Below are 12,014 nucleotides of genomic sequence, written 5' to 3' on the forward strand. Positions count from 1 at the left end.
GGCTAGGGCTGGGATTTTTTGGCTGGGCTGCCTGGGCCCTCCCTCCTGCTTCCTCTCCAGAGGACTGTCCTGGCAAAGGCCCCCTCGCACTTTCTGGCGGGAACAGGGCCAGGAGCAAGCAAACAGCTACAGAGGGAAAGCCGCGCACGCGCGCGTGTGTGTGTGTGTGTGTGTGTGTGTGTGTGTGTGTGTGTGTGTGCAGGAAAATAGACCCATAGTCCAGGCAGATTCAGCCTAGGAGGCTTGCGAGCCTGGCCTTTCGTAATTGCCCCCTCCCCCGCGACCCCCTCTCCCAGCTCCCCCTCCTCCCGCCCTCCTCCCACCCGCCCTCTATCCCTCCCTCCCTCCCTCACAGCAGCCTACCAGGCAGCAATTACGCTTTGGGGATAAAACGAGGCACAGAGAGCAGGCTGGGGCAGTCCTCCCCGAGATGGCGAGTCTGACAGCGGCAGTCCCGCAGCCTGGCGTTTTGCTGATCTTCTTGCTCAACCTCCTCCATCCCGCGCAGCCTGGAGGTAAGGGGCTCCTCGCCGGTCCCACACTGCCCCTCGCTGGTCCCATGCTGCCCCTCGCCGGTCCCATGCTGCCTACATCTGCGGGACCCAGCCGGCCAGGAGACAAGACTGATGGGGGATCCCGGAGATGGATGAGCCCTTCGCCTCCAGATCCCCCCCCCTCCCCGTCCCTCTTCCAGGCAGGGTCCTGGGAACTGTCTCCTCTAGAGAGCTAGCTCCGCGGAGGGGGATCCTGTCAAACATGCATTCCACAAATCAGGATGGTCCCTAGCCTCTGTCCAAGCTCGAGAGGGGGGCGGTCCTAGGAGCCACCTGGGTGCTTGTCCAGTGGAGGCGGTTTGCACACCTGTACACATACCAGCCTGGGGAGAGACGGTCCTGGTTGCTTGGGGGATGCTGGGAGTGTGTGTGTGTGTGTGTGTGTGTGTGTGTGTGTGTGTGTGTGTGTGTGTGGTGTTTCACACTGTGTTGCACAGGTGTCAATGTGAGGATCTGGCCGATCATGTCCCTGAAGGAGAAGTATCTGGGAAAGGTATGGTCTGTTGAGGAGTCCATCCCTAGACAGGTGGAGGTGGAGGGAGGCAACCATGAAGTTGTCTGGTGGGACCTGCCAAAGTCCAACACACAGTTGGGCGCGGTGAGCCACACCTGTGTTCCCAGCATGTAAGTTCAAAGCCAACTAGACGCCATCTCAAAAAAAAAAAAAAAAAAAAAAACCATGAATGAGGGTTAAGGATGTCTCCATTGGTAGAGCGCTTGCTAAATACGCACAAAGCCCTGGGTAAACCAGATTGGCATGGTGATGCACACCTGTGTGGTGGCCCCACGATCAGGAATTCAGTGTGTCTTTGGCTATGTAGTGAGTTCAAGGCCATATGGGCTACATGACACCGTCTCGAAAAAACCAACATCCTGAAGAAGTCTGGTGCCCAGGTGTAGGTTGTCACTGTAAGTGAGTGCGAGTCTTTGCCGTAGGAGGGTTTCCTGGGGTGGAGGACAGGCCAGGGGGTGAGCTGGGAAAGGTGCCCATCTCCCGGCAGACAGGGCACAGCTGGTGTCAGAGGCTACACTGAGCTGCCAGTTATCATTCTGATCCTCTGCTACGTGTCCGGACCAGGCACATTGGGTTATGGGGGAGGAAGGAGATGGCTCACAGAGGGAAGGTGCATCCGGCCATGGGGAAAGAGGTGCAAACCCATGGGCCATCTGCTGAGGTCATCTAGGTGGAATCTGGCTTCCTTAAGAGCCCTCCTTGTCGTGGGAACCTGAACTTGAACTGGGGACAGGGGGCTTCAGGGCAGGGCTGGGCTGTGGTCAGAGGCTGTGTGGGAGCAGCAGCAGGTCCATGAGACTGACCTGCTCAGGGTAGGAGCCCACTGGAGGACAAGAGTTCCTAGACTGGGACGAGACAGAGGGTTATAGGTACCAACAGGAGGACCCTACAGCTTCAGCCAGCCAGTGGGTAAGAGCCGTGACTCTGGATCACCTGCCCCTCCTGCTCCAGATGTGGTCACCTAACATCTGCCCGCCCTCCTCCCTCGATGGTTATACTAGTTCATCATAAAGAAACTACTATCTGAACACACCTGAGGCAGGAGGCTATCTAGTTGGAGGGCAACCTGAACTAGACAGTGAGATCGTCTCTCAAAAGAATCTAAAAGAAGGCACAAGATGGAACTCAGCTAATAGAGCACTTGCCTCGCATGCTAGAAGGCCTGGGTTTTACCCCCAGCACCACACAAACCAGGTGTGGTGGTGGCTCCCACCTGTGGTCCCAACTCTCAGGAGGTGGAGGCAGAAGGATCAGGAGTTCAAGGTCACACTTAACTGTGGAGGGAGTTCAAGGCTAGCCTGGGCTACACAAGACCCTTTCTTGAAAGGTACAGAAATAGAGCCTGAGGCAGGCTAAGGCCATCACTGGAAGTTAATATCAGCCAGCTTTCTGCCCTGAGTCAAAAAAAGAAAAAGAAAAAGGAGGGGGGTGGGGGAAGTGCCAGGGAATACTGGGGAGAGACAGCCCTGGGGCGGAGTCTTCCTATAAGGGCAGAACAAACCCTCCCCCTTGTAGTCTGGGTGACATCACTCAGTACTCCGCTGGCATCATTCCCCCGTGAAGATAAATCTCAACTCTGTCCCAGGTGGCCGGAGTCACTAGGTTCAAGCAAGAGGCATATGGATTGATGAGGCCTTTCAAGATTTGTTCTGAGTCCACTGAACTCCTAAGAGGTCAGAGATCTGCGCGGGGCTGGCCATTTGGTCACACCTACCTAGTCTCCCACTTGTCTGGTCCCGGGAGGGGGAGCCTGGTCTCCCCAAGAGAAAGATGTCATGGGCACCAGTTCCTCGTCGCTGATGGGGGTGATAGTAACATTTCCTCTGACTAATGGCTTGCGTCAGCCCCTGTGTTAGAGGGGCTATATAAACCAGGTGTGGCTCAGGAGCTCCCCGGACTAAGACAGCAGGATCACCGTGGCTGTGAGTACTGTGCCACAGAGGGAATTCCAAGCCAGCCTGTGCTAGATGGTGAGACTCTATTCCCCCCCAAAACAAAATTAAAATAAAAGGTCACCAAAAGGAGAAAAAAAAAATCAAGCATGGTAGCACCCTTGCCTATAGTAGCCTTGCGCTTTGGAAAGATGGAGACAGGAGGATCAGGGGTTCAATATCATCATCTATAGAGTGAGTTCTAGGCTAGCCTGGGCTACAAGAAACTCTTCCTTCAAAAAAGTACATGTTATAGGATTGGACATAAAACGAAGTTCAGTGATCTTCCTGACCCCAGAAATGTTTTCCATACCCCCCCACACTTACACACTGAAGGTTTATCTCAGGATAAACCTGATGGGCATGATGGTTGCCTGGACCTATGCCGTGACCTAAGAATTCTTCCTCTATTTGATCTGTGGAGGCTCTTGTTCGAGGGATTTGAGGGTTGACAGCTCCCCAGGTGCCTCTGATAAGCTGCCAAAGATTTAGTGCCTTGATCCCGCTCTGGGCATCTGGTTGGAGCAAGGGATAGCTCACCCAAACGCAGGAGCATGAACAACTTTTGCAAAGGGTCTGGCAAACACACACAACAAGCATCTTGGCGAGGTTTTCTCTGCTCGATCCAGGCTGCCCCACTGGATTTGGGCTTGGCAGAGCCCCCTGCCAGGACCCATTAGCCCCGCTAACCTCCTAGTGGCAAGGTCAAATGTACATAGATACCAGGCCAAGGTGCTGCATCTGGTTGACTCTCAGTTTCCCTGGCTGCGGAAGGGAAAAAAAATCCCTATTTTTAGCACCCAGCCCCTAAGCATCCCTGGGGTTTGGGTGCAAGGGTAACAGTAGCGACTTGACAGCTGCCAAAAATATATCCACTGGAGGATCATGGGACAGCAAAGCTGTGGAGTGACTTTCTCTTACAATTTGCTCAGGATCTGATGAGCCATGAAATTAGCTCCTATCTTTACTTTTCTAGGTTTTTAAAATTATTTATTTGTTATTGATTTTTGTTATTTTGGGTTTTTGTTTGGTTTTTATTGTTCTGTTGTTGTTGTTGTTTGTTCTTTTTGTTTGTTTGCTTGTTTGTTTAGGGAGGGATTGTGCTGGGGACTGAACCCAAAGCTTTGTGCAGGCTGGGCAAGTGTGCTACCTCTGAGCCCAACCTCTAAGATGGGTTTTTTTGTTTTGTCTTATTTTGTTTTTTGTTTGTGTGTTTGTTTTTGTTTTATTGAGACAAGGTCATATATTGGCCAAGCTGACCTTGAACTCACTTTGTGGTTGAGGGTGACCTTGAACTCCTGATCTTCCCACTTCCACTTCCCGAAAGCTGGAATTACATCTGTGAACCACTGAGCCTGGATCCAATTTCCTAAGGTTAAAGAATACTTTTGTTTCTCGAATATGTAACTCTGGCTGGCCTGGAACTTGGTAGGTAGGACATATTGTCCTCTCCAGTTTACAGCAATCCTCCTGCCTCTGCCTGCCAAGTACCAGGATTGTCAGTGCCCATCACTGCCCCTGACCTACCCAGCCAGTTTCTAAGGCTTAATTCTCCCTGGTGATTGGTATATAAACAGGTAACCGAAATGGAGAGGACTCAGGGAGGGTTCTCCAGAGAATCTGAGGGGACTCTTGAGAGAAAAATTTAACTGAATATGGGAACTCAGTCCTTTAATCCCCCAGGATTTATGATGCTGAGACAGGATTGTAAACCCAAATCCAGCCTAAGCTATATACAGAGTTCAAGCTAGCCTGGGCTACAAAGAAGCCCTGTGTTAGAAAAGAGAAGAGAAGACAGGAGAAAAGAGAAAAGGAGGGGAGGGAAAAGGAGGAGAGGAGAGGAGAATTAGGCAAAGGGAGGGGAGGGAGGAAGAGAGGAAGGCAAAACCAAAAACAATCTGAGGCGCTGAGGAGCAGGCTGCTGCCCAGGAGCAAGCCAAGTGCAGACCACACAGACGAAAGGGTTGAAAATCTCCCTTCTCGGAGAGTTTACAGGCAGAGGACTAAGGGGTGTTTTCGGGGCTTCTAGCCCAGGTCAGAGGACTGTTCGGATCCCTGGGAGTCTAGGGTCATGATTCACACATGTGAGAGATGAGATTCGCCCCAAGGCTAGCAGGAGGAATGAGCCAGACTCACATAAAACAAGACACAAGTGTGTTCCAAGCCAGCTGCTTGTGGCCAACAGAGCATTGAAGGCAGGAGAAACTGTGGCGGGCTAGGAGAAGGAGCGGCGAAGACTTCCAGCAGGGTCTTGGAGAAGAGAACTTGGAGGGAGGTGAGGATGTTCTCGGTAGGAAACCCTGCTGGCACAAAGGAGAGATGGTGGGAATGAAGACCATGGGGGGCGGGGAGACCTCCATAAGCAGTGTATGATTTTTGAGACAAGGGGTTTGCTATGTTGCACAGGCTAGCCTGAACCTCGCTGTGTAGCCCAGGAAAGCCTCCAGCTCTCTAGGAAGTGCAACGTGATCTCAGACTCACACTTCTCCTGTCTCCACCTCTGAGTACGGGAATTACAGGTGTGTGCCCACATGTCCTATCTACAGAGTCCTTTATTCTTATTATATTTATTGTGTGTGTATGCACATATCACTGTGGGGGGTGGTCAGAAAACAATGACGGGGAGTCAACTCTTCCCCTCCGCCATGCGGGTTCTGGGGATTGAACTCAAGCCATGAGGCTTGGCAGCCAAGATAAGAGAAGGCAGCTACTCAGCCTTCTCTGTTTTCTCAGTGAAAAACAGGAATCAAAAACTCTAGCCAGGCCTGGTGGCACACGCCTGCCCTCTCAGCGCTCTAGTGGCTGAGGCTGGAGAATCTCATGTTTGAAACCAGCTTATGCTACACAATGAGATCCGGTCTCAAAACAACATTCCAACTATCTGGGGTGTCCCGGGTTGGGTGTGACGCTGGACCAATGTGATTGGGCTATGAAACACGGTTGTGGAAAACAGAGAGGAGCTGGAGAGAGGGGAAGTAACAGCGCCCTCAAGAGGGAACCTGGTTATAGACAGAGTGTTGGAGAACAGAACGCTAAGAGAGAGAACGTTGGGTTTAGTCAAGTCAGGGGCTCAGCAAGACCACCCCCAGGGGCCTTATGGGGGAGTGAGGAAACAAATCAGACACCACCCAATCTCTCTGCCTCCCTCCCTCATCATTTATTGAGTACCTATTGTATACCTGGGCCTAGCCATGCACTAAGAGAAAACAGGGGACCCAAGATGACCAGCACCTTCTTTTAACAATTATTTCTGTCCGGGGGTCTGACTAGGATCTGTCCTTTCATTTGAATGCTTGCAACCATGCGAAGCAGCAAACCTCACACCTACATTGTGAGGAAGAAAAAAAAAAGTGAGGCCTGGCTAAGGAGGTGGTTCCATTGGCAGGGTGAGTGCCTAGCGAGCATGAAGCCCTGGGTTCTATTCCCAGGCCTGGAACAAACCAGGTGGGGTGGCATAGGTCTGTCACCCCAGCACTGGAGAGATGCAGTTACTTGCCTGAGGTCACACACCGAATGAGGATCTGGGAGAGAAGCCAGAGGGCTGTACCCTGGGTCCCCTTGCCTTCCCACCACATTGTTCCCTTGTTCCTGTTGTTCCCACAGGCAGCACTGGAAAGAACAGGAAGAGAAGGAGAGAAAGTGCAGGAGAGAGGCAGAGACTGGAACTCCCCGCTTGGGGCTCAGAGCTGGAGGCCAGAGCCTGGGAGGGTATCAAAAGCTTGGGGGGCCATGTGTATTTGGCAGCTCAGGACAATGCTAGAAGTCTGTTTCCTGCAGACTCAGATCCCTGGGGCCACCCTCCCTGAGCCCCCAGGCTCTGAGCAGATCACTAGAGACCATCCAGGCCTGGCTTTCAGTCTCTCAAGGGTTACAAGGGGAGGGGCACAGACCCCAGGAGGTGGTGGCGCCAGGACTTTAGCACAATCTGCCCGTGGTGGCCAGACATTCCTAACTCTGCTTAGGATGACAAGGTCCAGGGACCAGGCAGGCCCAGCTGTGTATTGTCACCCAGTGTCTGAGACCAGACACACAGACATCTGGCTAAGAGGTCTCCCTGAACCCACTGAAAAGCTACATGACTGGCTGGCACCCACCTTGCATCCCTCACCATATGACTCTCAGGGTCCCTTCAGCAAAGTAGAGTTTGGGCCCTGGTGACAAGGTGACTTGTCAAGATTAGAGGTCATGGCTCAGTATAGGAGTCTCCATTTGTTGCCATGACAACAACTCCAGGGCCAGCATCTCCAATGAAAGCTTTGGCTGGTCCCTGGGGACTAAATTCGTGACCTTGGCTTGGAATTAACTGTTCCTTAGGAAACTATTCGATTGGCTCATTCATGGTGTTCCCACCCCCTCCAGTCCCTGGCGCCTCCCAAAACAGCCCTGGGTGGTGGCCAGAACCCCACCCAAAGAGAGTTGCCCAGGGGCCAAGGACACTGACCTAGCACTATCCTACCAGAGTAGGAATGGCTGAAGCCAGACAGCAGCTAACTCCTAACTGATGTCACCACCCAGCCTGCCCTCTTACATTTGACTCCAGCCTTGCCGCCCAGCTCTGAGCAAAGTCATGGGTAAAGCAAGTAGGCAGAGTCCCTTGCCTTGATGTTGATCCAGTCACTACCACAGGCAGGTCCCTTCTCGTCAACAGTGTTAAGCCTCCTGCTCAGAGAAGTGGCCTGGGTTTGCTCCAGGCTTCATGTTTACCCAGCTGTGTGGCCCCAACCACTTCCCTTAACCTCTCTGGGCCTGATTTCAAGTCTACTGCAACTACAATTCAGAACTTCTGCCCCTCCGGCTTCATTGAGACACTTTGGGAAGAATGAGAAAATACAAAGTCAGGTGTGGTGGTTCATGCTTATAATCTTGGCTTCTGGGGGCTGGAGAGATGGCTCAGTGGTTAAGAGCATTGCCTGCTCTTCCAAAGGTCCTGAGTTCAATTCCTGGCAACCACATGGTGGCTCACAACCATCTGTAATGAGGTCTGGTGCCCTCTTCTGGCCTGCAGACATATACACAGAATATTGTATACATAATAAATAAATAAATATAAAAAAAAAAGAGCTAGTTCCAGGACAGGCTCCAAAAAAAAAAAAAAAAATCTTGGCTTCTCAGGAGGCTGGGGATGGGGGAAGGAGGTGCAAGATCAAGACCAGTCTGAACCACGTAGTGAGGACCTGTCTCAATAAATAAAACAAGAACTGGGGTCAAGTCGGTGGTAGAGCTCCTTCCTAGAATCCCCCAGTGAGGGGCTGGGGTGTGGCTCAGTGGTAGAGCCCCTGCCTAGAATCCCCCAGTGAGGGGCTGGGGTGTGGCTCAGTGGTAGAGCCCCTGCCTAGAATCCTCCAGTGAGGGGCTGGGGTGTGGTTCAGTGGTAGAGTGCTTGCTAAGCACACATACACAAAAGGAACCAATATAATGTAATATCATATATATATGTTGTTTACCCTCAGACATTGATTTATAGATAAACAATACCATAATCACTCTATCTTCATTAAAACACGGTTGGTGACAGGCAGTGGATGGATGTCTTTAACCCCAGCCCTCAGGGGGCAGTGGCAGGCGGGTGTCTGTGAGTTTGAGGACAGCCTGGTTTCAAGCTCCAGGGCAGCCAGGGCTACACGACATAGTGAAACCCTGTCCCAAAAACAATCATACAAAAAGCCTGAGTGCCTGGCTAATCAGAGTCTACCCTCTTCCTTCTAGGGGTTCCAGGAGCTGTGCCCGGTGGAGTTCCCGGTGGAGTTCCTGGTGGAGTTCCTGGCGGAGTCTATTATCCAGGTAAGTACATGAAGTTTCCACACGCCTGTTTATGACAGATGGGGATGGATTGCTCATGAGAGATAGAATATTTTTAAGTATTTTTATTACACTTATTTTTAGGGCTTGCACATGGAGGTCAGAGAACAACTCTTTTTGTTTGGGTGTTTCTCTTGGTTTGTTTGTTTTGTTTTTTGAGACAGAGTCCCACTGTGTATCCCTGGCTGGACTGGAACTCACAGAGATCCTCTGGGGGGAGGGGGGGGATTAAAAGCATGTGACACCATGCCCAGTTCCATAGGACAACGTTTGGGAATCGGGTCTTTGCTACCACTGTGTGGGTCCCAGGGCTGAAACTCAATATGTTAGGCTTGGCAGCAAATGAGCTTTACCCACTGAGCTAGTTCATAGGCCAGAGAATTTATCACATTTCCGTTCCTGCCACTGAGGACAGGCAAATCAGGCTCATTTTCTGAAGAAGTTAACCAGGCTGGGGATGTGGCTCAGTTAGCAGAGTGTTTGCCTAGCATGTGCAAAACCCCGGGGTACCATCCCCAGCACTGCTTAAACCAGGTATAGTGGCTGCATACCTGTAAATCCCAGCATGGAAGGACAGACATTCAAGGACATCCCTTGGCTATAGAAGGAGCTCAGGCCAGCCTGGGCTGTGAGAGACACTGCCTCAAAAAAAAAAAAAAAAGCAATCCAATCAGTAGAGCGAGATGTGAAGGCACCCATCTGTAACAGTAGCATCCCAGACATAGAGAGTCAAGAGTTCAAAGCCAGCTTGAGCTGCGTAGTCTCCACCCTAAGAAAAGCTGCTAATGGAACATCTATTAAGAGCATAAATATTGTACAAGATGGAGCATAATCCCTGCTGTCAGGAGGCTGGCGCCTTCACACATTCCTGTCATTGGAAGGGTTCGCAGTCCTCAAAGCTTTAATCCCACTCTTGGCAATCCCCCAGAGGCGAATAACAGAGAAGATAAATAGAGCGACTAAACTGGGGATGCAGCTTGATGGGTAGAGCATCTGCCTAGTGTGTGTGAAGCCCCAGCATCTCAAAAACCATGGGTCATGGCGAATGCCTGTAATTGTGGAGCGAGCTAGCTATCCACACTGGTGAACTTGGGGTTTGATTGGCACACCCTGCACCAACGAATAAGGTACAAGAGTGATGGTGGATGACTCTAGACATCAACTTTGGGCCTCCATAGGAATGCACACACACACACACACACACACACACACATGCACACATGCATATATACACACGCATACCAGACACACATACATGAAAAAATGGAAAGAAAATAACTGATATGAAGTCAAAAGTCCCTCTAGTTCCATCCTAGGACAAACTGACACAAGGCTATTGAGTCAGTAAGACAGAAAAAGAAACTGGGTCATAGGAGTTGACTTGCCCAAAGTTCTACAGCTAGAATTTGATGGTGATGGGGTGTGGCTTGTCTGGATACTAACCTCTGATGTTTCTCTCTCTCAATGCACACAATAGGGGCTGGTATTGGAGGACTGGGAGGAGCAGGAGGTAAGCTCAGAAACTAGCCTGAGGCTCCTCAATCAAAGCATCTTGGTGTCATCATGACTCCCCCCCAACATACATAAGACCTCAGGTCTTCAAGAGATCCCAGCAACTAATGTTGTACAGGTTGAACATCCCCTGGGAAAGAGACCTACTTAAAAACAAAACCCTGATGGCCCTTTTAGGATCCTCATGGCCCCTACCTACTTTTATATTTTCTTTGATCTCCTCTCTCAACAATCCTGCCAGGTGGAGATTAACTCCTCTTGAGGGGAAAAAAAACTGAGAAATTGCTGGAGATGTTGGTGCATGCCTATAACCCCAGCACTGAGGAGGTAGAAACTATGGATCAGGAATTCAGAGTCATCCTTGTCTATATAGCAATTTCAAGACCAGCCTGAACAACACGAGACATAATCTCAAAACAAGCCGGGAAGCAGTCACTCAACAAACTCCAGAGGGAAAGATGGGCTCCCAGGGACTCCATGACTAAGCAAGAGAACTTTCTAGGCATCACCTCTAGCACTTGAGGAAGAGACCCACATACAGCCTTCACCCTCTACTGTGGGGCAGGCGTAAGCAATGGATAAGTACTAAGAGATGGGAGGAGGTACATGCCTGTAATACCAGAACTTGGGAGTTAGGGGTAGGAGATTCAGGAGTTCAAAGTCATCCTTGGCTATATCATGGATTTGAGGCCAGCCTGGGCTATCATGAGTCCCTGTCTCAGACAGACAGACAGACAGACAGACAGACAGACAGACAGAGACCGAGACAGAGAGAGAAAGACAGACAGAGAAAGGGAAGTGAGTCACTTCTTCCCTGCCATTCAATCATCATCTTTTCTCTCTGCAGCTCTGGGACCTGGAGGAAAACCACCTAAACCAGGTAAGATCTAAGCAAGGCCCCTGAAATGGGGAAGGTAGGACTCACAGAGCCATGCCTGGCAAGGGATCCAAAAGGAGGGAGCTGTAGGCAGCAGCTATCAGGTATCAACAGGTATCAACAGGCTAGAGTCAGGCCACAAGTTGGCCGGACACAGGAGGTTGGGGGCAGTTCAGTGGCCTATGTCCAGCATGGGCCCAATGTGCCAGCTTCCTGGAGAGTGTCCTCTGCTCCCAGTCCCAGAAAAAAAAAACCCTGATGTCTCAGGCAAAGCAGCATCTGAGGTCCCCATGGTCTCCTGTAAGGCAGCACTTAGAATGGAAGACCCCAGACGTTATATTTAGACATTTGACTTCTGACCCAGATGTGAGCTCAACTTTAAGCTAAACCTGACCCCTGGCCCCAGATGACCTCCCTGCCTCCTTCCAGCTGTGTCTAGATCATGGAATTTTCTAGTAAGGAAAAAAAAATCATAGCTCTGCTTCATCAGCAGTGCTGGGACCTTCCAACAGTGGTCACTCTCAGCTTTGAGGTGGCAAAGTGGCAGGGTGTCTTTCAATGGAAAGCTGTGGAATAAGAAGCAGGTGGAGGCCATGGTCTGGTGGCACACACCTGTGATCTTAGCTCCTTAGAAGGTTGAGACAGGAGGGTTCTGAGTTAGAGAGGTCAGCCTCAGATAGATATCAAGACCTGTTTCAGAATAAAAGGTAGAAAGAATACTGAGGATATAGGTCAATGGTAGAGCACCTGCCTAGAATCCCCCAGTGAGGGGCTGGGGTGTGGCTCAATGGTAGAGCACCTGCCTAGAATCCCCCAGTGAGGGGCTG

General features: G+C 50.9%; 1 protein-coding gene across 1 annotated transcript in view; it reads left to right on the plus strand.

Annotated features, from left to right (window-relative positions):
* The first annotated feature begins 215 nt into the window (after positions 1-215).
* Eln (elastin) overlaps positions 216-12,014 on the plus strand; it is a 46,029-nt gene continuing 34,230 nt past the window's right edge. Inside the window, exons 1-4 of the mRNA XM_013350475.2 lie at positions 216-515; positions 8,706-8,780; positions 10,276-10,308; positions 11,158-11,190. Of these exons, the coding sequence (XP_013205929.2) occupies positions 431-515; positions 8,706-8,780; positions 10,276-10,308; positions 11,158-11,190 (226 nt within the window). The 5' untranslated portion in view covers positions 216-430. The remainder of the gene's footprint in view (positions 516-8,705; positions 8,781-10,275; positions 10,309-11,157; positions 11,191-12,014) is intronic.

This window comes from Microtus ochrogaster, chromosome 2 (assembly GCF_000317375.1).
Source record: "Microtus ochrogaster isolate Prairie Vole_2 chromosome 2, MicOch1.0, whole genome shotgun sequence".
NCBI classification, from domain to species: Eukaryota; Metazoa; Chordata; class Mammalia; order Rodentia; family Cricetidae; genus Microtus; species Microtus ochrogaster.